The sequence below is a fragment of the Saccoglossus kowalevskii genome, chromosome 16, assembly GCF_978046115.1.
Source record: "Saccoglossus kowalevskii chromosome 16, keSacKowa6.1, whole genome shotgun sequence".
NCBI lineage: Eukaryota > Metazoa > Hemichordata > Enteropneusta > Harrimaniidae > Saccoglossus > Saccoglossus kowalevskii.
Genome location: NC_140656.1, coordinates 6,870,114 through 6,896,386, shown reverse-complemented (window position 1 = coordinate 6,896,386; position 26,273 = coordinate 6,870,114). Strand labels below are relative to the sequence as shown.

At 34.4% G+C, this 26,273-nt stretch overlaps 1 protein-coding gene across 1 annotated transcript; it reads left to right on the top strand.

Moving 5' to 3' along the window:
• Nucleotides 1-20,957: 20,957 nt before the first annotated feature.
• On the top strand, nucleotides 20,958-21,992 carry LOC146733623 (solute carrier family 35 member G1-like). Its single transcript, XM_085491486.1, has one exon. It carries the CDS (start codon nucleotides 20,958-20,960, stop codon nucleotides 21,990-21,992), a length of 1,035 nt encoding a protein of 344 aa, XP_085347612.1.
• The last annotated feature ends 4,281 nt before the right edge of the window (nucleotides 21,993-26,273 follow it).

The window sequence follows — 26,273 nt, the reverse complement described above, 5'->3', positions numbered from 1 at the left end:
ACAATTATTTCGTGACTCACTGACCCGATTGTCTACGTTGGTATTTTTACGTTGAGTTGATAATACAACCAGCAAAACAGTTAAGTATACTAAATAAAGCTTTGATACAGAGCGCCAATAGTGAAACGGTTAGAAAATATGAATATATAATGAGGTATCGATACTATTTTAACATAACGGAAATAAAGCACAGAGGTGGTACATGAATATTATCATACACTTGGATTTAAACACCATTCACATTATAATTTCATAATATAAAAGTGTTGTGTAAGGAGTTGGGCAGCAATGAACTTTCACTAGAACGAATAGAACAGAATACACTACGATTTGTGTCAATTGACAAAATATCTTGATTTGGGCACAACTAAACAAAGTACTGTAAAACACCATTCCTACAAATTGTGCCGTCTAAGTTGCTTCTCAGATGTCAAAATGACTTCAACACCAAACTACACATCCACTCAATAATACACACTAGATATACGGTAAAAATACAATATGTAGACATTGTAGACACTCCAATCAATCAATCATTTATTTAATTAGTTGCATAAACACCAACCCAAAAGAACCGTTACAAACCGCTACAACTGAAATTCGTTACTAATAGCCGAGAATTAACTTGGAAACACACATGGAAAATTCAACTAAACTAAAAAAATCATACTTAAATAATACAAAAAATGTATATTCCTTTTCACAGGATATCAACCACCCAGGAAAAACATAAAAAACCCGTTGGTGTAAAATACAGCTGAAAGCAGTAACTTTTTGTTTTACTGTCAAAGGACAAAGGATAATAGGCTAACTGCAAAGAAACGCAACTGGGACAGTGAATTGTGATATGATTGAAACAATTTGACATTCTTGGCTCGTTATATTTTACGGTGAATACAAACTAAGGCTAGATGGTGTCCAACTAAAACTCGTTTACCAAGAAGTGGTGGTGAATTGAGTTATATAAACTTAAGTTGAGTTGAATGAAATAAAAGTGTTGAACTCTGAGGAAACTACCTGCACACAAAACGATAACACCGATCACAAGCAAAATGGTTGGCATACAGTCCACTGTGTATATTGCGAAAACCTCATCTCTACATTAAGACTGAAATCGAGGTCATTCTAATTAACCCTCAGTCAGTGTGACAGTATCTCGTCGGTGGCTTGTTCGTTAACAAAGCCAATGTTTAAATCATGAGTCCATGGTGCTGATTAATCAGTATACAGGTAACAGAAACGCACCGCTGGGCGAACTGACACTGTGCTGTCAATGATTGAACAGTTTCAAACTAAAATACCTTCATACAATGCAAAACGAAAGTCTTGACTCAACAATCAGCGTTCAAGGCAACCGATGCTTCTATCACTCTATCTGTTTTGACCAGGCTGAATGAATTAACTAATTAACTACACTATCAGCCAGCAATGCCAAACACCATAACAACCTTGTTACAAATATTTCACTTAAACTGTATTAATCTACATCAACCGTATATATGCCCACAAACTATATTACAATTTTACATGCTAGACCAATCCTGTTCAAAGAAAGTAAATCACATCACTCTTATTAACCTAGTAAGATCTATAGATTATACAGTGCTAACTTTATTTATCTTGAACAGTGCATATTTATTAATACGTGCACTGTCAGGTTCATTTGGTCTCGGCGCTGGTATAACGTACAACTTTGTGTGACAACTTCGTACATGAAACAACACTCAGTGAGCACAAACACCGATTGAGTTCCATTTCTGTCAACTGCCACGTTTTCAGAACAGGTATCTGACCTCATAATTCAGAGCTACATAGGAGAGCTAATCATTACAGATAATAAAGCCTAAATAGATGAGTAATTTATACATATAAAATAGATAGTATGCAATGACATGCTACACTTACACTAATTGCTGACTATTACCTACATTTTAGATACGCTAAATGATTGGCTTACAGTTTCATTTTTTGGGTTCACATTTTAAACCTTAGAATTGATACAAACAAATTAATTCCCTGCTTACCAGTAGTTACTTCTTCTGGCTTAATCATTACATCATTGCAAATCTAGTACCATTCTTCTGGCTTGTAATATAATTTCCTCTTACATCTCACCATAGAAACCATATATGTTCCAATGATGATGTCATACACCACGTTCTACTCCGGTCCAACCCATACTATTTTAATGAACACTATATAAATGTATGTACAAGTTCAAATCTACAATTTTGAACGTGTTCGAACTTACATTATAACATAAAATAAAAATGACTCTATGAGTCAAACAAACTATTTTTGAATATATTACAATAACTATTCTTACTCAAAATGCACAGCTGTGAATAACAACTGCTCTATACGAAATTCATGCCAACATGCAGAGACAATATCCAAGAAATACATAACCAGAACAGATACACTAATCATAACAGCTCAAACTCAATAACTTATATTCCATTTTGTTACATCAATAAAAGAATTGCCTATACTTAAACATGAGGTAAACAGTTGGGTTTGCAGCAATGCCTGGAATACATGTAGTTCCATCAGAGGTATATCCCGTACAGTATTCCTGAAAATACAGTAATTAATTAAGACCCTGAACATAATCTCTTAGGAGGTAACCAACCCAGCCCGTATCACTGAAGAGGCTGTCTAGTCTGTCTAGTGGACCTTTGCATGGTGATAAGTGTTGTATAATGTCACTCGATTTTTTCAGTGAAGACTGGGACAGACTACTTTCAATAACCTCACTCCATTTACTATTTTCTAATAACCTGCTAGATCAAGCGGGCATGTATATATCATCAGTCTATTCTTTAACTACTAACATTGCTGTATTTTTTTATTACAAACTTGCTCTTAACTTGGTACACTGTCATCCGTAGTCTCTGCAAGGGTTGTTTCATCTACAATTATTTATGGTACAGGGCTAACCGCCAACCATCTGTTCTGTGGTTTATTATTTTTCAAAATATTTTGGATAATTTGGGGCTCTTGATATGTGTTGATTCAGATTACAATTAGCTTTGACAACCCTATTTTTCATCAATGTACTTCCCAAGTAATTATAATGTGTGCCAAATTTGTCGCAAACCTCCTTGTTTAGATAATAATTCTTTCTGGTCTCTGTATGCTAGTATATTTTCTACTGAGATATTTATATAATAAGATCCCTCATTTGGTACTTCTCCATGATACGTAACCAGGAACGGTTTAGTAATCAAACAAAAGTCGGCTAAGTGGGTTTAGAGTTGGATCTTGGAGGGAGTGGCCATAGGGTTGTTTCGCAAAACTCTTGGAAATCTTACAAAATACACCTGAGATACAAATGGCCACAGAGATCTCTTTAAACCAAAGTGGGTTTCACGAAATTAATATATATATATGTTCTATTTTTATAGAAGAACCTTCCCAACTAAAAGAAATTCTAAAAGTTTAAAAAAACATTAGAGGTAGTCACTAAACCATATACTTTCACACTCTTGCAGCTTTGCACTGTGAGTGTTTTATTGTTTACACTCTGTAAAATCCAATTTTTTCACAAATAAAAAAAGAAAAAAAAAGAACTGCAGATTTCACTTCCTTATATTTTTGAGTGGGCCAGCCAAGTTTCCACATACAAAATACACATAATATTTTTATTTAATTTATTTTATTTTATAATATAATATTGCTACTGAATTCTTAAAATAAATTTACCATTTACAAATTAATGTGTTGGACACTATATAATCTTAATATTTTACAATCCATATCTTTATATTTGAATCTGTTTCAAGATGTAACCAAGTGTTGTGTACGGTCAGTACCCCGATTGAAACACTGGTACGGCCCTTGCTTGTGAGTGAGAGTGCCTCAGAATAACTATGACGTCATTGTCTGGACCAATCTGATTAAAATAAGATCCTGGTTTGGGCTTTTTTTTTTAAATAATATCATTCATATTTTTTTCATATATTCTATTATTTTTTTTTTTCAAAATTTATTTGTTGGTATTTTTTTGAAGTTTTGGTAATCGCGAAAGCCCACAAGGATCTGACCAACTACCTATACAAATCGCGTTCAAGTACCTCTCCGCTGACGGGATTAGTCAACCAATCACAGAGCGCCTTACGAAAACATGGTGATGCACTTTGCGCGTGCGCATGAAGTGGTCACAAAAAAAATGAAAAAATGGCGGCGCTTACCGGCCAATCGAGCGAGAAACTCAAACAAATAATTGACCATGAGGTGAGTATTTGTTGAATATGACATGTTTCCTATTATGATTGAACTATGTCGGGTATTGGTGGACGTTTAGTCAAGTAACAATGTTTATATACACGAAAATGTGTACTTGTGTGGATATAAATAAAAACACCAGTGTTATTCACAGGCGCTCGGAACGTTTCTTGGATAATAAAAAATGACCTAAAGTAGAATCGACATAATTAGTCAGTCGCCTACCACTCATGTTAGTCACATTAACAAGGATACAATGAGATTGTGTTTTAATATTGTCGCCTCCTGTCTCATTAATGAAAGACCAAGTCACAGTCCCGCTATCCTCTACTGTCACTGGAAATTGTTTAATTTGACTGGTTCATCTCATTTCGAAATCTATACTTCCTGTTATTATTTTAATATCTTGGTGATTAGTTTCTAAGTGATTGATTAATTGGTAATTCTTCCAGATAGACAGTTTGACTTTGTTGGGATTTAGTGAAAAAATGGCCAGAGATATCCAGATTGATAGAAAGTTGCCAACCTATATATATAGTACCCCAGAAGAACAAAGCACACCTTCATAGACATGCTACATCAACACATTGGTGATAAGATTGTATTATTGGTAGTTGATTAAGTTCATACTATTCAAAAGGGGTAAGCATATTGCTTGTATGCTTGCATGTAAAATTTGTATGCATGTTATTTCCATAATTGACACTAGAGGCATTTTGAGTCGATCTGTAATTCTAAACCACTCACTGCATCATGGGAAAGAACTTCCATTGTATATATAATCTGGAAACTGACTAAATCCTTATGTAAATTGTATGAAATTTTTCAACAATATTAGGATTTGTATCACTATATTAATATACAATTTTTTCATCCTATGTCAGAGATTTTTTTGAGAAACAAGTGAAAAAAAAAAAAAAATTATTACCATATACATGTACCACATTTTGGACTCTTGTAATCTCGATTTTATTTATTTTATTTTGAGTATCCTGATGGCCCAGTACCGATAATGATAAAACTATGACAAACACGACCTAATCTTGAATTCAACATGAATCTTTTTAACATCTAAATTTAGCATAATTTTTTTGATCAATTTAACAGGGGTGAAAAATCTGATGCAAGTAACAAAAGCAGACGAAAGGCACAAGAAGGGGCATTCCAAACTAGGGAACTGAGATAGTTTTTTCCTGGTGTCGGATTTTTGGCATTAACAGCAACAGCATCAAAATGTCTGCAAAATCAGATTAAGGAAAATTTAATTATGCAGACTGCAAAGTTGTAAATGTTTGCCCAAACAGAGATAATATCAGACTATCTGTTTTGAAGATTCAACGAGATATCCCATCATCATTTTATTGAATGGTCGACAAGCTACGAGAAGATCTACATGAATCCCAAAGGACAATAGTATACTGTTCATCTATTGATGCAACAGAAACACTTTATTATCTTTTTAAGGAGGATTACCCTCAATTACAGCGAGACGGAAAATACAGTCCAGGAATCGCACTTAAAAGAGTTTACTAAATTATCTACTTCTAATTTTGAGATTATTTTTTGTACAACAGCTCTTGGGCATTGACATGAAATCAATATACCATGTACTTCACTATGGGTCATCATTTGATCTCGAGAGCTATATACAAGAATCTGGCAGAGTTGGAAGAGATGGTAAACCATCTCATGCCGCGTTATTTTATCACGGTGGAATGTTACGCGACATTTGTCCAGAACTAAAAAGTTATGTCAAAAATGATACTCTTTGTAGGAGAGTTAAATTATTTGAAGATTTTACATCCAGTAAAGACTTAAGTGTTTTAAAAAACAAGGAATCACAACTGCTGTGATATATGTGAACGGAACTGTTCTTGTAGTAATTGCGACTCTCATGCTAACTGTGTAGAAAAATATATGATCCATTACTGTGCCAATACAGAGAGTGATGAGTCACGTGCAGTTTAGAATCGGATGCTGTATTGGCAGATTCATTACAGTCTTCATGTTCTAATGAAAGTTTGGAAGCAGACCAAACTGAATAAATCAATGTACATGTACATATCACTTTGTTGATCATGTATGCATTTAAAATCAGAGTAAAAAAAACCACATCATTAATGTAAATAAATAATTGTTTATTACAAATTATATGATTCATTTTTGGCTCAAGTGTGAGTTTAAGGTGTGTTCCAGAAAATTATTTGGTGAACAAATCAAAGGATTTGCACCAAATTTGATAGGGATATTATACATTGATGAATCTAAATGGCATTACTGTTGGGGATAATTTACTCGTGCAAATTATTTTTACATCATGAACACCTCCAATTTGTATTCTGAGCTTTTACAAGCTTGTCATTAAAACCCATACAAATCACACATATGGATGATAACCAAAATAACAAAGCCTTTTATTTCTATAGCGCTAAATGTGACATACAAAAAAGAATTAAAATTACAAACAGATAGATATCACAGCTATAGAAAAGGGGCAACAAGAAGCATTGCCACCTGTATACATTGTGATTATAGGGGATGTGATGATTTTGGCATGGCAAGGTTCTGGTAAATAATATAAGGGGGAAATAATTGACAAAATAAGTTAAACATTAAATAGATATTGTATTTATCTAACAGACTCTTTACATATAGGTGTTTAAATTTTGTTTGACTATTGCAATATTTAATATAATTTTTGATATTACTACCGGTGGTATTCCAAAGTTTGATTCCATAACATGACATGCACATTGACTTGAGTAGTTCTTCTATATTTTATACAGAAACCTAAATGTTTTGTACTATGGTTGTGTACTTCATGGGTATTTGTAAAGTACTTCAAGTTGTTTTCTGGGACTTTTTTATGATAAACATTATACATTGCAAGCATGGTTCTTAATTCAATTAGATTTAATACATTTAGTTTATAAAATAATGGTTTTGTATGGCTAAAGTATCCCTCTTTTGTAACAATTCTTATAGCTTTTTTTGGAGTAAAAATAAACAAATTAGAGTAGTTTTATATGTATGTCCTCAGATTTCACAACAATACACAAGATATGGCAATATAAGGGTTAAATACAGACGAGTCTAACAGGTATTTTAATTTTTAAAGAATACCTAAGTTTTTAGCAGCTTTAACTAAATATTGTTCACATGTTCTTTCCACTGGAATTTACAGTCCAGTTCTACACATAAGAATTTAGTATGATACACTCTTTCAATATAAACATCATTGACTGGATGGACACTGTTTACATTTTTACAATAGAAAATCATGTAGTTAGTTTTAGTAATATTTAAAGATAATTTGTTAGCCATAAACCATAAGTGTAAATTCTTCATATTTTCTAGATAAAAATATGTTAGTATCATCTGCATATAGAATAACCTTTAACAATTATGATACATTACAGATATCATTTACATATAGTATAAATAAAGTTGAACCTTGCGGAACGCCATGAATTATACTCAATAGATCTGAGTTAATACCATCAATACAGACCTGCTGTAACCTGTTATCCAAACACCTCGAATGCCATAATTACATATTTTTTGGACTAGGATTTTGTGATCTATAGTGTCAAACGTCTTTTTTAGGTCGATGAAAACACCAACTGTATACATAGAGACCATGATGGTAATTGTATATCTTGTAAAACATCACATTAGATATCTGGATTATCGTGGAACTTTAAATCACAAACTGCACACAGATTTGTTTGGGCTGCCATGATTAATCTGTGTGGAAAAAATACAAAACCAATTATCTCCACAATTACTAGTAGTATAACGTTTTACTGGGACGTGAAGTTGACGATCTAACCTATGCGGTTGGTTGCCGAAGTCTAGTAGAAAATATTGTTTATAAATGATAAAAGACGCCCAAAATTGCCGCTACTACGTTTTAAGCCGACCCTGTATAACTAGTGTCATTTATAAGCATTATTTCCTGCTAGATTTCGGCAGAGACCTTTTGTCTTTTAAGTTCTAATGATTTCGGCAACCAACCGGCGACTGACTAACTATGCCGATCCCACTTTAGGTCATTTTTTTTATTATCCAGGAAACGTTCCGAGCGCCTGTGCAACCAACCACATACTAAAATCGCCTATGATTGTTTCGTTACGGCACGGAAATCTTACAATCAAATCAATAATGCATAACGTTAATCATTTTCTAAGCTAAACTAATTAGTGAATGGCAGCTCAAAAAACAAGGCACGTGAATGGTTACTGAAATCGATAGCGATAACTTACGTATTTGCACTGTTCAATGTAGCTTAGCATACGTCTTCTGAAAAAATACAGCAGAAAAACAAGTCCACCATTGTTCATGTGTTTGTTTGTTGTGTCGCTTCTCCTGCTCTAGAAAGTGATTTGTAACACGAGTTCTGATTGGTTGCTGATTCTACGAGACTTGAACGCGATTTGTATAGGTAGTTGGTCAGATCCTGGTGGGCTTTCGCGATTACCAAAACTTAAAAAAAATACCAGCAAACAAATTTTGAAAAAAAAAATAATAGAATATATGAAAAAAATATTAATTATATTATTTTAATTATTTTAACAAAAAAAAAAAAAAAAAAAAAAAAAAAAAGCCCAAACTAGGATCTTATTTTAATCAGATTGTGTCTGGACGTACTTTTCGTGTATTGTATTTTGCTATGAACAGTATCGTTTATCTGCTTGTAATTTTCATTTTTTTAATACCTTTCATATTTGAGTGTGTTTTATTTGAAATCTGTCAGCTGTGCTTTGGGAGAGGATTTGCCTTTCCCGCGTGACGGGTAACGTGATTGAGTAGGCATGCGCAGAGAAGGAGACGAGACAGGCTTGAGATTGTAACATGGCTTTGGACGGTGCTCAGAGAGTTGTGGTGAAATTGCTTTGAATCGCCAGCCGCCGACAAGACAGTTCAGATACGTGCCGGTAAAGACGCGCGGACTGCTTCCAGAGCATTTTGGGCCGTTGATGGCGAAGGACTGACTGTGATAGCCACGAGCTTTCAGTTGAGGTGAGCGCTTTGAATTTGGAACCCATGAGGTGTCGTCTGCCGAGTATTGCCAAGGCGTGACGTCATTTGATCTCGTTTACGGTGTAAACAATATGGCAGCGCCCATGTAACGAGCCTGTAATCCTGATGATAATGCCGTTCGAGCGTAGATATTGCATTGGAAACATTGTGTAGTAGTACACGACGCAATCGGCTTACTGAATCACCGTGTGCGAACGGTTTCCCGCATGACAACAGTGATCGTGACGTTCATCGTGCTTTGATTGACCAGCAATAGACCAGTGCACTGTAGCTGTGACCGACCAAGGACAATCAGTTCCCGCATCGCCTGTTGTGAACACGCACGTCGTGGACAGTTTTGGTAGTGTTTTGCACAGTATTATCTGACAGTGTATTGTTGGTTTTGATATCTTGTTTAGCTGCGTTATGATATAAGCAACTTTTACCGAGAAATAGTTATTACCAGTTATACTTATTGTTACTAGTTAAGGGGAATATCAAAGGGGAGTATACCTCCAGTATATTTGTTACAGTGGAGGAAGTTGCTTTGATTTGTGTCCCGACTGTGTTGCCATGGTGACAGGCTGCATATTTGAAGGTTAATTCGCATTGTTTGACGTACCACTGGTAGTAAGGTTGCATATACATTTTGCCATAGTAGTAAATACCTTCATTGGGGACATATCCCAATAAATACTTTGTATGTGACGGTCACCTAGGTAACTCAAGTCAAGTGCGTGATCCTTTGAGTGCGCCCTCTAGTGGTATGATTCAAGTAAAGTGTATTTTGACTAATCTGTCATTTGTTATTAAACCGGTTGATTGATACATGCCACTTGTCTTCACTGTGTTGTATGCCTTGCATGGTACCGAAGTCATCTGCGACGGATAGACCTGTCAGCCCTAGGATTATTATTTGTTCTCCTCCCATTTAAAGTCCCTATTAGCTGGTACTGGGAAGTGAGAAGGTCACAAAGACATTTGAAAAAAATAGTTTAGAAGCATAACAATACAACGACTAGATTTGGTGTCACAGTTTGCTTCAAATTCATACTGGAATATTGCCAGCAATAATTAATAAAGCTTGTTCAGAAAACCATTTATTCCCGACAACATATTCAATGGCTTGTTCGCAGGATCTACAACAGTAAATAAATAAACAGAAATCATTTTGATGCCAAGTTTTCAGACGACACTACCATATCGCACAGATATTCAACACCGCCATATCAAATTTGGATTTGGACCATACCATTTCAAGCTGCAGGGTGGTTTAAACAATGACTAGGCAAACAATAAACACATCTTCTACCCACCACACAAATTTTAGCCATAATGGAACAACCAAGAAAGCAACAAATATCAGGCTGCATCCTGAAAACAACGAGATAGCGCATTACAACCAGTCATTACATACATGAAATCTTCCACCCCTCCAAGTACACCCTACAGCATTAATGGTTTCTATACTCATTTGCATCTATGTACAACAAGCTTAGCCAATATATGCACCTGACTCATCAAACCTTTGACCAACCACTCATTCTAAATATTGTTGAGTGAGGGCGCTATTTACTAATGAGAGGAATCTTTTAAACAAATTAAATAGATCTAATATTACACGCAGTAAATATCTAGTTATGCCTTTAATTAATGAAGATATACCATTCACTCGCCTGAAAACATTCTATGGCATGACTTTTAACTTGTTCCTATAGATCTTGTAGCCTAGGCACAGTGAAATTCCTCGGCAGTGATTGAGCTTTAGTTCTGAATTTAAAATAAAATATTATAATTAATTCATTACAGTATATTACAAGCAGCGAATATCTAGTTATGCTTTAATTAATGAAGGTATACAGTTCACTCACCTGTAAACATACTGGGGCATGACTTGTAACTTGTATGCATAGAGGGGTCAGTCTAGCCACGGTTGAAATCTTTTAAAATATGATTTCTCAGGTAGTGATTCAGCTCTAATTCTGAAATTCATTTAAATTATTAAAATTAATTCATTAATATTACAAGCAGTGAATATCTAGTTATGCTTTAATTAATTAATGAAGGTATACAATTCACTCACATGAAAACATACTATGGCATGACTTTTAGCTTGTTTCTATAGATCTTGTAGCTGAGGCGCAGAGAAATACTTGTGCGATATATGATTTCTCTAGCAGTGATTGAGCTTTAGTTCTGAAATTAAAATAAAATATTATAATTAATTAATTACAGTATATTACAAGCAGTGAATATCTAGTTATGTTTTAATTAATCAAGGTATACAGTTCACTCACCTGTAAACATACTGGGGCATGACTTATAACTTGTACCCATAGGGGGGTCAGTCTAGCCACAGTTGAAATCTTTTAAAATATGATTTCTCAGGTAGTGATTCAGCTCTAATTCTGAAATTAAATTAAATTATTAAAATTAATTCATTAATATAACAAGCAGTGAATATCTAGTTGTGCTTTAATTAATGAAGGTATACAATTCACTCACCTGAAAACATACTATGGCATGACTTTTAACTTGTTCCTATAGATCTTGTAGCCCAGGCGCAGAGAAATACTTGTGTGCTATATGATTTCTCAGGCAGTGATTTAGCTTAAGTCCTGAGATTAAAATAAAATATTATAATTAATTCATTACAATATATTACAAGCAGTGAATATCTAGTTATGCTTTAATTAATTAAGGTATACCGTTCACTCACCTGTAAACATACTGGGGCATAACTTATAACTTGTACCCATAGGGGGTCAGTCTAGCCACAGTTGAAATCTTTTAAAATATGATTTCTCAGGTAGTGATTCAGCTCTAATTCTGAAATTAAATTAAAATAGTAAAATTAATAGCATTAATATAACAAGCAGTGAATATCTAATTATGCTTTAATTCATGAAGGTATACAATTCACTCACCTGAAAACATACTATGGCATGACTTTTAACTTGTTCCTATAGATCTTGTAGCCTAGGCGCAGTGAAATACTTGTGCGATATATGATTTCTCAGGCAGTGATTGAGCTTTAGTTCTGAAATTAAAATAGTATATTATAATTAATTCATTACAATATATTACAATCAGTGAATATCTAGTTATGCTTTAATTAATGAAGGTATACCGTTCACTCACCAGTAAACATACTGGGCATAACTTATTGTACCCATAGGGGGTCAGTATAGCCACAGTTGAAATCTTTTAAAATATGATTTCTCAGGTAGTGATTCAGCTCTAATTCTGAAATTAAATTAAAATATTAAAATTAATTCATTAATATTACAATCAGTGAATATCTAGTTATGATCTAATTAATGAAGGTATACCGTTCACTTACCTGTAAACATACTGGGGCATGACTTATAACTTGTACATATAGGGGGTCAGTCTAGCCACAGTTGAAATCTTTTAAAATATGATTTCTCAGGTAGTGATTCAGCTCTAATTCTGAAATTAAGTTAAATTATTAAAATTAATTCATTAATATTACAAGCAGTGAATATCTAGTTATGCTTTAATTAATGAAGGTATACAATTCACTCACCTGAAAGCATACTATGACATGACTTTTAACTTGTTTCTATAGATCTTATAGCCTAGGCACAGTGAAATACTTGTGCGATATACGATTTCTCAGGCAGTTATTGAGCTTTAGTTCTGAAATTAAAATAAAATCTTATAATTAATTCATTGCAATTCTAATATTACAAGCAGTGAATATCTAGTTATGCTTTAATTAATGAAGGTATACCGTTCACTCACCAGTAAACATACTAGGGCATAACTTATAACTTGTACCCATAGGGGGTCAGTCTAGCCACAGTTTTGAAATCGATATCGCTTACACAAATATCTTTTAGAATTGACCTATGACCTCTACATACTTGGAGTAACACTACGGTAATTGAAGATCAATTTACAAAATATTTATTCACGTTTCCGAACTTTAACTTTTCAATCGCGTTTTCAAAGTTTGCACGCTGTTTTCTAACATTTTACAGCCAGCTAATGGGAGACAATCCGCGGTTCTACATGCCAACAACTTAAGTCAAACATACAAATACATCTACCAACTTCGCAATCACTTTGCACAACTTTGCCATAACTTTGTACAACTCTGTACAACTTTGCACGGTGTGTTAACAACTTAAAAGCCTACATACATAACCATACAAGCCTACATTACCGAAAAAGTATCAATTGAAAATTAGATGGAATTTGAAACCTTTTCATAACCTTGTTTAGGTTATGGAAAGCTTTCAAATTCCATCTAATTTTCTAATTAGGACAATTCCTAGATTCACTACTTTCAGTGATTGACATCACAGTAAGTAAGAACTAATGAACGAACGTTTCCTCATATCTTTTCCATGCGTGGAATGCAACTAGACAAAACAAATCTAACAGCGTGTTTACCCAGGTAGTCTCCGATGCAAGTACTAATCACGCCCGATTCAGATTTACTTTCGTCGTCGATCGATCACCTTTAACCACACTACTACATGACTAATTTGAATTGACTCAAATTGGCGGCTATTGTATGTTTGGAAATGTTTTAAACTTGATATCGTACACACAAGTAACTTAGTGAATTGACATATGACCTTTGCAGGCTCGAGTAATTTTATACTAATTTAACGGCAATTTACCAAATATTTAGTCACATCTTTTGAATTTGTTAATATAACATCATAGGTAACAAATCTAAATGTATTTAACAAATTTCAAATCGCTTTTCACAACTGTGTAAGCTGTTTGTCTTCAATTTGTCGGTTCACTATTTTGGTAATCTGCTTATACATGGGGCAGTTTCAAAACATTTACGCAATGTTTTCGAAATATAACTGCGGGTTCGGCATGACAATGACTTAGGTCATATATTCAAGCAACTCCGCAAACTTTTCAATCGCACTGTTTTCTAGCATGTTCGGAAATGATTTAAACTTGATACCATACGGACAAGCAACAACAGGACAATTTGCCTAGAAACCAATCAAAACATGATTTAATTAATTATCGCCGGGGTTAATGCATTCGCATTTCACTTGATTTCCCTTCACAATTTCTCTTTCAAATCTGGCATCGGTACTTTCCCGCAGACACTTAATGTTTTATAAACCAGAATGTTAAACGTGTAAATGGTCGTGTATCGTCGTATGATTTTTGACCCCCACAATGCTCAAATGGTAAAAGATGTCAGGGGTTTACATTTCGTGGTCGCTATTTGTCATCGTTATCGATTATTTCCGATCATTGTGCGATGGCCACAATTGGTCACGGATTGTAATTCACAAAGCCGCGATTAAAATATTTAATATAATAATATGAATTCAATATATTCCTGTATCGGACATGGTTTATAAACTAAAGTAATGTTTGAAAATACTGCTACTTCGAATCATCTACAGATCTTCGTACAAGCAAGTTTCTCAGAATTTTTTGTTAAAAAATCAAGACGTGCATTTGTACATACTAGTATTTAGTTGTAAAAGCAATTAATTGCATTTCTGAAGAACGTTAGTAGTATATTTTTTTAATCATGCGAGTTATGACGTCGTGAAAAAAACTAAGACGTCACATCTCCTATGATATATTTCCAGTTCATGATCCTCTTTAAAAAATTCGTAAGAGTAATGAAGTCACGCCAGGCATGAATTTTATGATTGACCGGTAGAGGGCGCTCACACAAACGTGCATAAATTCTCTCGTTTTTGCATACCAATGGAAATAAAATTGAAATAGTTACATGAAGTATTAATTTACAGCATGGGTTAGGTAATTTTAAACGCCACGAAATACAATTCACGTAAGAACAAATCGATTAACAAATTTAGTTAGTATAATTTAGTATAATTAAGAGAAAATCAATACTAAACAGAGATAAATAAAACAAAATGTTTGCATTTCTTTGTTTATTTCTTTCTTCCTTTCAATGAGTAAAGCAGTCTGTACACTTTTCTATATTCAGTCACAGTTTACGCACTCTTTTTCTAATCAGAATCTCCTATGTGTGTCCTTGAAGAAAAAAAGAGAGAAAATAATATAAAATTCATAGATATATAAATAGTATTTAAGTTATATGCTTGTTTTCGAAGTATAGTATTATCTAGTAGAACTGTGTGGGGAAAATTATCTGTCATAAAGAGGAAGATTGAATACGGTAAATTTCTCAATATATTTGCACATAAACGTCGTTTCATTGTCTATCATTCGTGAAAGAGTAACCTACAGAGTGCATAGGTTTCCCTCGACATCTGCATAACAAGTAATAGAGTCTAGTGAAAACGGATTAGTCTACATAATACGATCTACTTGATTCGTGCTCATCACAGCTAGAAATCGGTCGATATGTTTATGTCCCTGTCGATCTCGATAAGGTTGTTGTATTCATCATAAATCAAAAACGGACACAGTCTTCGCCATTATTCACCCGATAATGTCGACCGTCTATCTGCATCCTGCATCGTCATTTTTCAAGGGGTGTCCTTCTCAAATATCTATCTGCGTTGATACAGCGTCCTCTCCATAGCAAAATAGTGTTTTGATCATAGTTGTGTGGAAATAGGTGCATCCCAAATCTGCTTTCCATTCAGATACACGTGCCCTACAGCGGTGCACCCACAAAATTCTCCCTGTCGGCATTTGTTTTTGTGATTGTTCCAGGACTTTAGACATCGTAAAACAGTCATCATTTACAGTCAAAGCAAAGAAAGACAACATGGATTCATCACATCACGGCCAACTGTACCAAAGTGAGATCGCAGGGGCATGAACAGATTCTAATACGTCACCCAAGTGTGTCGAAGATAAATGGGCATAACATTTCATTGGAACGACGTAGAGTTTAAGTTGGGCACACTTTGTTGTCATAGCAAGCAGTATGACGTGCGTGTTGGGTGATTGGGTAATGTAGTATTATGTATTGCAGTAATGAACATGAACCATCTCATGGACCATGAACCATCTCACTAAGGACAGGTCTGTAACATCCTTAGTAGTATTCGTCAACAATTCCGCAGTTAGGATACCGTTTCTAGTACATGCTCTATACAAAGTTCAGCCTCTGTCCCAGCTTTCCCAAAAAAATAGTTGAGATTTAGTTGGCGGGAGTCCTGAAGTTATCTAGTATCTATCCAAGATAATACCTTCCATTTTGTGGCACCTTTGGATGTTGATGGTTCATTCTTCTACGGTCCGGCACCACTCTGGATAACTGGAACACTCTTGTTTAATCTTTATAGGCATGTTGATGTACTCGGTTAACAACCCTCCTCCGGGGCACGGGGTACTTTTTTGCTGACTGGTTCATTTACATTGGTGATACGATAGCGAATTTTTTCAGCCTTCTGCAATTTCTGAGTGCACAAATCACCTGTTAGCTGACGTTTATTGATACCGTGCTGGTACTTGGTTTTCGCGTATTCGCAAAAAGCTAGTTGTTTGCTTTGCAACTCGGAACCAGTATATACCATCTCAGTGGCAAACAACTCACACTTGACAATACCGAAATAGTCTGTAGGTTTGACGATGAAATCTTTATTTTTGACTGTTGGGTGCCCAACTGGATATTTCGAGGTCTTATTGTGAGGCTGCAGACAATATACTTTATCCTTTCACCTTCCCCGATCTCATAATACAGACATAGGACATTGATACGACCACCCAGATAATAAGAAAGACTTATATTCGTATGTCCTATGTTTTGGTCCTTTCATGTTGTCTATGTAATTTACAAACATTGATTTCATATTACGTAGTTGACACATAGTTTAGTAATAATGCGCCATGACTGTCTTCATTTGTATTTATACAATTGTTTTATCCTGTCAAATTTCCAAATATTATGTTGATTACATAGATTTATGACACGCAGAATAAAAAAATAATGACAAAAAGACACAAACTAACCCTGCATCCCATGGTACAGCATGATAAAAAACTGCATTTCTCATATTATTTATTTATTTATTAATTAATAATCGGGAATGCCAATGAATATTATTTAAGGCTGAAAACGTTATACTTTCAATAATACTAACTACAATGTTTTGAAATATTGTGCATGACTAATCTACAATTGTAATACATGTTTGTGACTCGTCTCTTAGAAATCTATGAGAATTTAAATGAAAAAAATTATATATGATATTTCTCACCTGAAGTTCGGTTTTAAAATGAAGTTTAAAATGAGTTGGCGTAACTCCAAGTGAGACAGTTCTGTCTATGAAATGTCCGTAACTACACAATTATGTCCACACAGAGCATAGATTGAGCAATTCCCATTGATTGGTGTTGGCAGTAGACACCCTTCCAACTCTTCTTTGCGTAGTCCACCCCTCTCTCTTTCTCTGCAGTTACACGTGACTCATGTAGAACGGTCCTACTAATATCAATAATGATATTAAATAATAATTAATATTATTAAACAAACAAAGATATACGAATCAATCAAATCTACATATATATGATTCAGTTATGGAATTATCATACTTGTTACACAGTTCTTCTATCTATTTGTGCGGTATCAGTGCACATGTTGTCAATTGAGGTAATGTTTGGGGTCGAATGACCTGCGTGGAAAAGCGAACACTAGTCTACAACACATACTTTCATTAACATGTAACATAAAACATGTATAATCACTATAGATTCATGAGTAAACACAATAGTATTGAAATAATCAACTTACTAATAACTGCACGTCCCAAGCTATCGAAAGTTACTTGAGCCTTGAACACATGTCTCATATTGGCCATGGTATCGGTGTTCCCTTTCGTGTTGTTGGAGTGAATAACATTCATTTATATAAATAGATGTATTGTATCTGCCATATTATTCAGGAAATGAATGTCCCTCTTTCTACAGTTGTGTATTTGTTCTGCTACATGACTATTTATGCCGTGTACTGAATATTTGAAATACCACGCAATACTTTCTCAACTTTAGATTAAATAAGTCATTGATATAGTTTCCATTAACAATTGTTACATTATGCATTCTATTATGCCTACATTTCGATCTTTGCGGGTCTATTTTTAAACTTTTAATTTATTATTTAAAAGAAAATATATAAATTGGAGTATTGCTTCATAGTATTTTAGTACAATAATTCATAAATTTCAAAGTGTGCTTACACCATTTTTGAAAACTTTGTTAATCATATTATCACTTTTAATCATTGTCTGTCGAATGGACAATACCATATAATATTTTGAGGCGGTTGCCTCAATATTGCAAGTTTAACATATTTCTCTCACCTATTCAACATATTGAAGAAAATATTAACATCAAAGCATATTGTATTCCCAATTCATATATATTAAATGTCAGTTCAGTTCTATTAATACAAATGAAATATGATCAGTTTGCACACCATACATAAAGAATAATAACTTATATGAACTGGAATTCAGAAGTTCTATTAAACGCTCCTTGGACATATCAAAACGTTTTGTCTCAATCCTTCTAGTTTCTCTTATTACATTTCTGTGCTCAGTATTCCATAGTTGTTCCCCACGGGTTGCTCGTCCTAAGTACGGTGCCCATGTTGAATAGCATGCTATCACCTGGAATGGATTTTTTTCTGCTTCTGCACCAATATAATCATAACAGATATTTACTATAAGATAATCATTATGTTCTTGCTAGGAACGAACCAAGGTAAGTGAACCATATGAACTGAGGGCAAATCAGTAGAAAACAATGACACACATTAAATAGTATAGAAAACAATGGCATAATACAACATTAAAAATACAAGGTTGGCTGGCTTTGGGACAATAACATTTCGGGTTGTTTTTTGGTTTACTTGGGGAATAATAACAAAATAGCGAGGTCTCATCAAAATATGTCTATAATTGTTTCCCCTCTGAAGTAACTCTCAAAAGTTCTGGTGAAAAAGTTCGGAAAAATACATTATGTTGGCTGAGTGGATCTGGCCACAGCATATACTTAATAATAATATAAATGCAATACGGCACAAAACTAAAGGAACAAGTTGACAAACGCAAATGTTCTTCCAAATCAATTAAAATACCAAACTTTCACTGACAAACGGGCCAATTGGGCAACATAAGACCACCAGCTAACTGTATTTGGCGGAATTCGTCGTATTTGTGTGGACATATGTCACACATAGTATCAGCGTTGACTAGGTAACTTGGTTAACCATTATTTTAGTAATTAAGTTATGTACTGTCACATCCCAACGCCAGTAAATGACATGGATCGCCAAACAAAGATTAAATCACTATCAAAATATAAATTTATTTGAATTGTACAAACAAGGTATCACTGGATGGTACAGTATACTAGGTATACAGACATATTTACGGACAACACCAAGATTACCTATCTAGTATATGGATATTACTCAGGATTACTTACAATGAATTACTATACATTCAATAATGTTTACATACAATACATACCTCAAATATCATCAACTCATGACTATAAATTATGAATGCGCACATTAACCTATAAAATCAGAAATGTGCATACAATATCATCGGCATCACCGCCGTATTCAATTCGTTACGAACTAAGGCAAAGCAGTCAGAACATTTCATTAGTATGTTATCTTTACACCAGACTACGGCTACGTACTCCGATTCGGCTATTTTAACAGTGGCTTCAGAAACACAACCGAACAGTACTAATTACTACATAAATTACACTCGATTGTGGTCCAATACGATGACACAATAATATTATAACAACAACCTTAATCAATACTAACAATATTATAATTATTCAGAATGCTTGCCCCTTAAAATAGAGAGACAATTACTTTACGACATTGTGATTTGTTTTCGTTTTTATGCAGAAAAAGTTAATTAGTCGGCGATGTTCACGCATCTCGCAGTTCTTTGGCTGTGACATTGAAGTAGTCAGGCTACCAACACACACTTGAAGTAATTGCTGCACTCAGCAAAGAACGGTATAACAGACATTCGGCATTGGAAACGTACGACCGGACGTAACAGTGTATACATGTGGTGAATTGGCACCCAATTGTGCTACACGACATGTGTCAACACCAGAACATTGCCAAACCTGCCGACTGTTAGAAGTATTCTAATGACTAACCACGAATTATAGTCAGACGACACTTTTATAGAAAGCGCCGTACACCACATTAACCTATATGGACTTTACAGGTGTTATTGTTTTAATATAGATGTTTGTTATATTCTCGGTGGTAAAATATGTTATTAATGAAAGCTCGCATGAACTAACAAATTGGTAGTTGAAGATGTGCAACAAACACGTCGATTTACAGTGTATGAGGTGCGATATTTAATATTTTTGTTGATTTAATTTATTCATCTCTGCACTACTACATATCTCATCAAATAATAGGATGTTAGTCGTGGGGCAGAAGTACGTCACAAAATGTTCCACACAAGAAGCGCACCAATGTACTCTGCTCAGACTGTTGTGGAACTCCAGTGTAACTAGCTAACAACAATTGACCTAAAGTACATTTGGAGGGGGTTTCGATTGTTGTTTCCAATGGTTTGGGTTGCCAGGCGGCGAAAATGCCCGGATGTTTTCTCCCGTGATTATTTATATATTATAAAATATGCGTTCATTATACTGAATATACATGTGCGTACGATGACAGTAAGAGCATTATTCATTTATCTTTTAATACCATTCATCAACAAATGGTCCATTACAGATCTCAAACTAGAAAGATGTTTGACTTCTTTTTGAAACTACAACCTACCACTGGGGGAAATGGAGTCATTCGAAATGAAGAAATGAATCCACTGTACCTAAAACACAACTACTGGACAGTATTGCTAGGAATTACAATGGGATTACTCTCAGGTGTAGGTTTGGCTATTTCTAATGTTTTTGCTCTGTTTTGCATCAAGATTGGATATTCACCATCGCAGGTTTTACTTTTCAAATCAATGATGATTATTGCAATAACTATCCCATTGCTCGTCTACAAGGGAATTAATATTCTGAAACTCAAAAAGAAGGACACAATTTTGAACATTGTGAAAGGTATTAGTGAGAATGGAGCAGGCCTAGTTTTCTATTATGCCATGGATGGGATTGGAATGGGAGATGCAGCCTCAATAGAAGCAGGAACATTACCAATATTTGCACCTGTGTTTGCCTGCATATACATACAAGAGAAGTGTAAACTCCACGACTGCATTGGTATTGTCATAAATGTCGCTGGGATTATATTAGTATCACGACCTCAGTTCATATTTGGTAATAACACATATTCATCTGCACTCGGATATGTGTACGCCCTCTTATCAGGAGTGGGGATGTCTGTTGGTACAGTTTGTTCTAGAGCAATGTCTGATGGTCTATCGCTAATAGTTGTTGTATTTCATAATGGGTTATGTGGTGCTATAATTATGTTGATAGTAGTGTACCCTACAAGTAGTGACCGAATGTATACATTGATACCTGAATATCCCATCACAACTGCATATCTAGGAGGGATGTTAGCATTGTTTCTTGTTTACTTGTACTCCTACAACAGATCCCTACAGTTACAGAGTGCTGGTAAAACAACAATTTTATTTAACATCAGCATTGTTGTTGGCTTTTTAGCTGATGTCATTCTATTCCATAAACAAGTAGTAACTTTAGAAATGATTGGGGCTTTTCTTGTTATTCTCAGTTCTGTTAGTGCAGTTATGTTTACATGCTTTGAAACCAGAATAGGCGAAGAAATAACACTTCTTCAAAAACCCGAATAAAAATGTAACAAATGATCTGCACACTTGAATCATAAGTTACAGTCATCATATCCGCATATCAAAGTGTAATACACGCCTATATATTTATATAGTTTGGTGGTTGTATTCAATATATCTTGGACAAAAATGGCCGCTAGTTGAGTGCGAGAGAGACATGCGATTTTACTTTAGCCACTAGGAGTCAATTATCCACCATGTTAAGGTATAGGCGAGTGATACACTTTGTAGTGTGTAGACGTAATTATACGTTAAACAAGTGTATATATATATATATATATATATACTTGATGTTTATGGCGTTGACATAAAAACTCGATCGAAATAACAAATTAACAATTTATAATGTGAATCAAAAACGTCTTTATTCAGAATATGTGTTGTGATATTTATATTTAATATTTTTGTTAATTTCATTTATTTATCTATTTCTACACTTTGACATTTTTCACTGAATAATGGAATGTTATATTTATAGATTATAACACATGCATGTACATGTGATGGTAGCAAGGGCTGTAATTCATTCATTCATTCATTCATTCATTCATCTATTCTCGGGAGTAAATATCTGGATATTTTCACTACCTGGCATCAACATCCGGTGAAAATTGTAATTTTGGCTAATTGTTGATACTCTTTTAAACACCATAACAAGATTACTTCTACGTGTGCAACATATATATATTTAGTTGATCGGGATTCTCTAATAGTTGAGTTTGTGTTGTTTTTTCGACTTTAACTATTTTTACTGGCTCATTCATCACCACTCGGTGTATTGCAAACCTCAAACGACAAAACAAGATGGTTGATCTACGTCAGCTAATGTCACCATGTTTCATATGACATTCTTAGAGTCTGCTACATGAGTATTTGAACAACGTCGTCAACATGTGGTCCTGTGACGAAAACGATATATATATATATCATCCTTTTCATGACAGCACCCGTACATGATATCCTTGTCTCAATCTAGGACTGTGCGCGCCGTCGCTCTAATACAGTGGCTGTACACTGCTTTCGAAATTCCCTTCATCATCTCCCCTAATTAAAATGTTGACTCTCCTGGCAAAACATACCTCGAGAACACATAGAATCTCAGCAAAACAAACCAGGGTCACAAGAGCTTATGAAAACATAGTCATGCCTAACAGATGTATTGTTCGAACGATCGCTACAATGCACTATGGTGAGTGTTCATTGTTTTATTCACTCAATTATTACAGTTGTACACGAAATATATATGGCAAGGTTTAAAGTCCAACTGTCACTTTTTTAAAACATCTTTTGTCGAGCACTAATAATACCTATTTTATTTTGATTCAAGTTATTCTACCGAATAGACCGGACAACTCGTACTATCTCTATCTATTCTCAAAGCCCACTGAGATGTGTTGGTACAGTTGTCACGCCGTGGGTCACAACAATTTGAATGGTACTGTTGTTCGGCTTTGCAAAAATGCCGGAATGGATGTTTTTTAATCAAACCATTTTCTAAGAGCCACACCCGCAACCCGCCGAAAATCGACGAACAGTACAGCTAATATGTGAAAAGATGGTCCACGGAAGTGAAGCTGTGAGAGCATAGAAACGGACATAGGATTTTCAACATGAGTACAATTTTAAGTGCATTTACTTCTATTGCTTTTTTTCGGACTAATTTTGATACTGGGTGATCGGAGTCAATTTTAAATGGAAGGCATTTATTGTTTACCTGGGATGTCTGGATCAAACTGGAACAAACTGAGTCACTTATTGTCCACCTGGTATCAGTAAATTTCTGCATATAATTAATCCCAAATCTAGTCTTGATGTATAAACATCATATTAGAAAACCTCACTGCTAAATGAATTATTTAGAATGTGTTACCAGTTACTTTTCATAAATTATTCATTTGTTTGTTTGTTTGTTTTTGTGCACATTTTAAGAAATTCGACAGAAGCATCCCCTGCCAAAGCTTCACGGATTCCTGTGTCATCTGAACCTAAACAATCGATAAATATAAATATAAATGTATCGAAATAGAGAACAATGACGTTGTACTTTTGTCAAACATTTTACAGTTAGTTAAATTCTGAATATTCAATGTCTTTAATTCTTTACACTAACAGCTGGTGGTTCTAGAACTGCCTCCGAGTTACCAAAAGCCTGGAAGCACCATTACTGTACAAAATTCCTATCCGGAATTATTTTGACTGTGACTGACTATTGTGCATCAACTGTATCATATTCATTATCCTGAGTAGTTGTGGGAATATGAATGCCGTGAATGGAATGTGATGTGATGTGACTCCGTAACAATATCAGCTGGAACATTACAAATAGCTTTGTTTGCCGGTATATTCCTTCGGTGTTAGTGTGAACACTGTGACTATATTGGTGTTGGTGAAATTATATTCCATACATCATCTCTGCTATATGGACTTTGTCTACATTGGCATTGTTATGTATATACTAGTTTTCGCATAGACGAGACGTTGAAATTATGTTTAATGAAGGCCAATTAGAAATAACAAATTAGCATATGATATTACTTGATATTAGTTTCCCCTACAAGTAGTGATCGAATATATGCTTTCATGATTAAATATCCTATCACAACTGCATATCTAGTTGGGATGTCATCATTGTTTCTTGTTTACTGGCACTCCTACAACAGATCCGTACACTTACTAATCAACATTGCTATTTATGTCAGCTTTGTAGCTGATATTATTGTGTTTTATAAACAAGTGGTTAATTTGGAAATAATATGTAGTGCACTTGTAATTCTTAGTTCTATTATTGTATTTGTACTTTGAAACCAAAGAAGCATAGGTGAGAAAATAACACTTCTTCAAAACTCGAACGAAAATAAAAAAAATGTAGCTGCATATTTAAAATTATATAATCACAGGTTTTAGTCATATTCGCATATCAAAACGTATCATACGTCTGTACACTGACATAGTTCGGTAGTTGTTTTCAATATATCTTAGTTACAAAGGGCCGCCGATATATCGTTGAGTGTGGTAGAGACAAGTGACCAGATTTAAACAACAAAAAGAGTCCTATTCTACACCATCATTGCATTTACTGTTTAAAATATCACGAATATAATTATATGAGGGGTAAAAACGAATCTCGTGGCTTTCCACTTTTAATTAGATCTCGTTGGTCATTTGTAACTGAGATATATTGAATATATACCATGTCAAGATAGTAATACACTTTGTAGTGTGGACCTAATTATACTATTATACTATTATATATAGTTCTTTTTCTAAATATCAATCGCAGTTTGCACATATACAAGGAGAATATACTCTTGTCGTATTCATATTTGTAATTTTATGACGTAAACATAATTTTATTTTTAAAAACTTACTCAGTGTACTGCAATATTTAATAATTTTGACAATTCCTTTTGTTTATTTCAACACTTCCATAGATCACATTGAATAATGGAATGTTATTTTTATATATTATAAAATGTTCTTGTATATGTGATGGTAGTAAGAGTTATAATTCATTTATCTATTCTCGGGAGTGAACATCTGGATATTTTCACTACCTCATATCCACAACCGGTAAAAACAGCAATTGAATACTCTCAAAAATGGTGCTTTGGGCTAATTGATGAGACTCTCCTTAACAGTGTAACAAGATTACTTCTACGTGTGCAACATATATACATTTGGTTACTCGGGATTGTCTAATGGTTGAGCTTGTGCTGTTTTTTCGATTTTAGTTGTTTTTGTCGACTGTTTGGCTGGCGTTTCACAGCCATATAAATGTATAGTACACTGGAGCTCGTCTTATCACTATAGAACGTTCTATGAAGTAACTCCGCTCCTGGGAACAGATGCCATGCACCATCATTCAGTGTATTACAAACCTCAAACTCGAAAACAAAATGTTTGACTTGTTTTTGAAACTACAAGCTAACACTGACAAAAACGATGTCATTCAAAATGAAGAAAGCACACCACTACACCGGAAACAGAACTACTGGACTGCATTGGTAGGAATTACAATGGGATTACTATCAGGTGCAAGTCTTGCTATTTCTGATGTATTTGTTCTGTTGTGTATAAAGATTGGATATTCACCATCACAGGTTTTACTTGTCAAATCATTGGTGATGATGGCAATAACTATCCCGTTGCTCGTCTACAAGAAAATCAATATTCTTAAAATACAACGGAAAGATACTATTTTGAATATTGTGAAAAGTATTAGTGAGAATGGAGCGGATCTCGTTTTTTACTATGCCATGAATGGGATCGGAATGGGAGATGCAG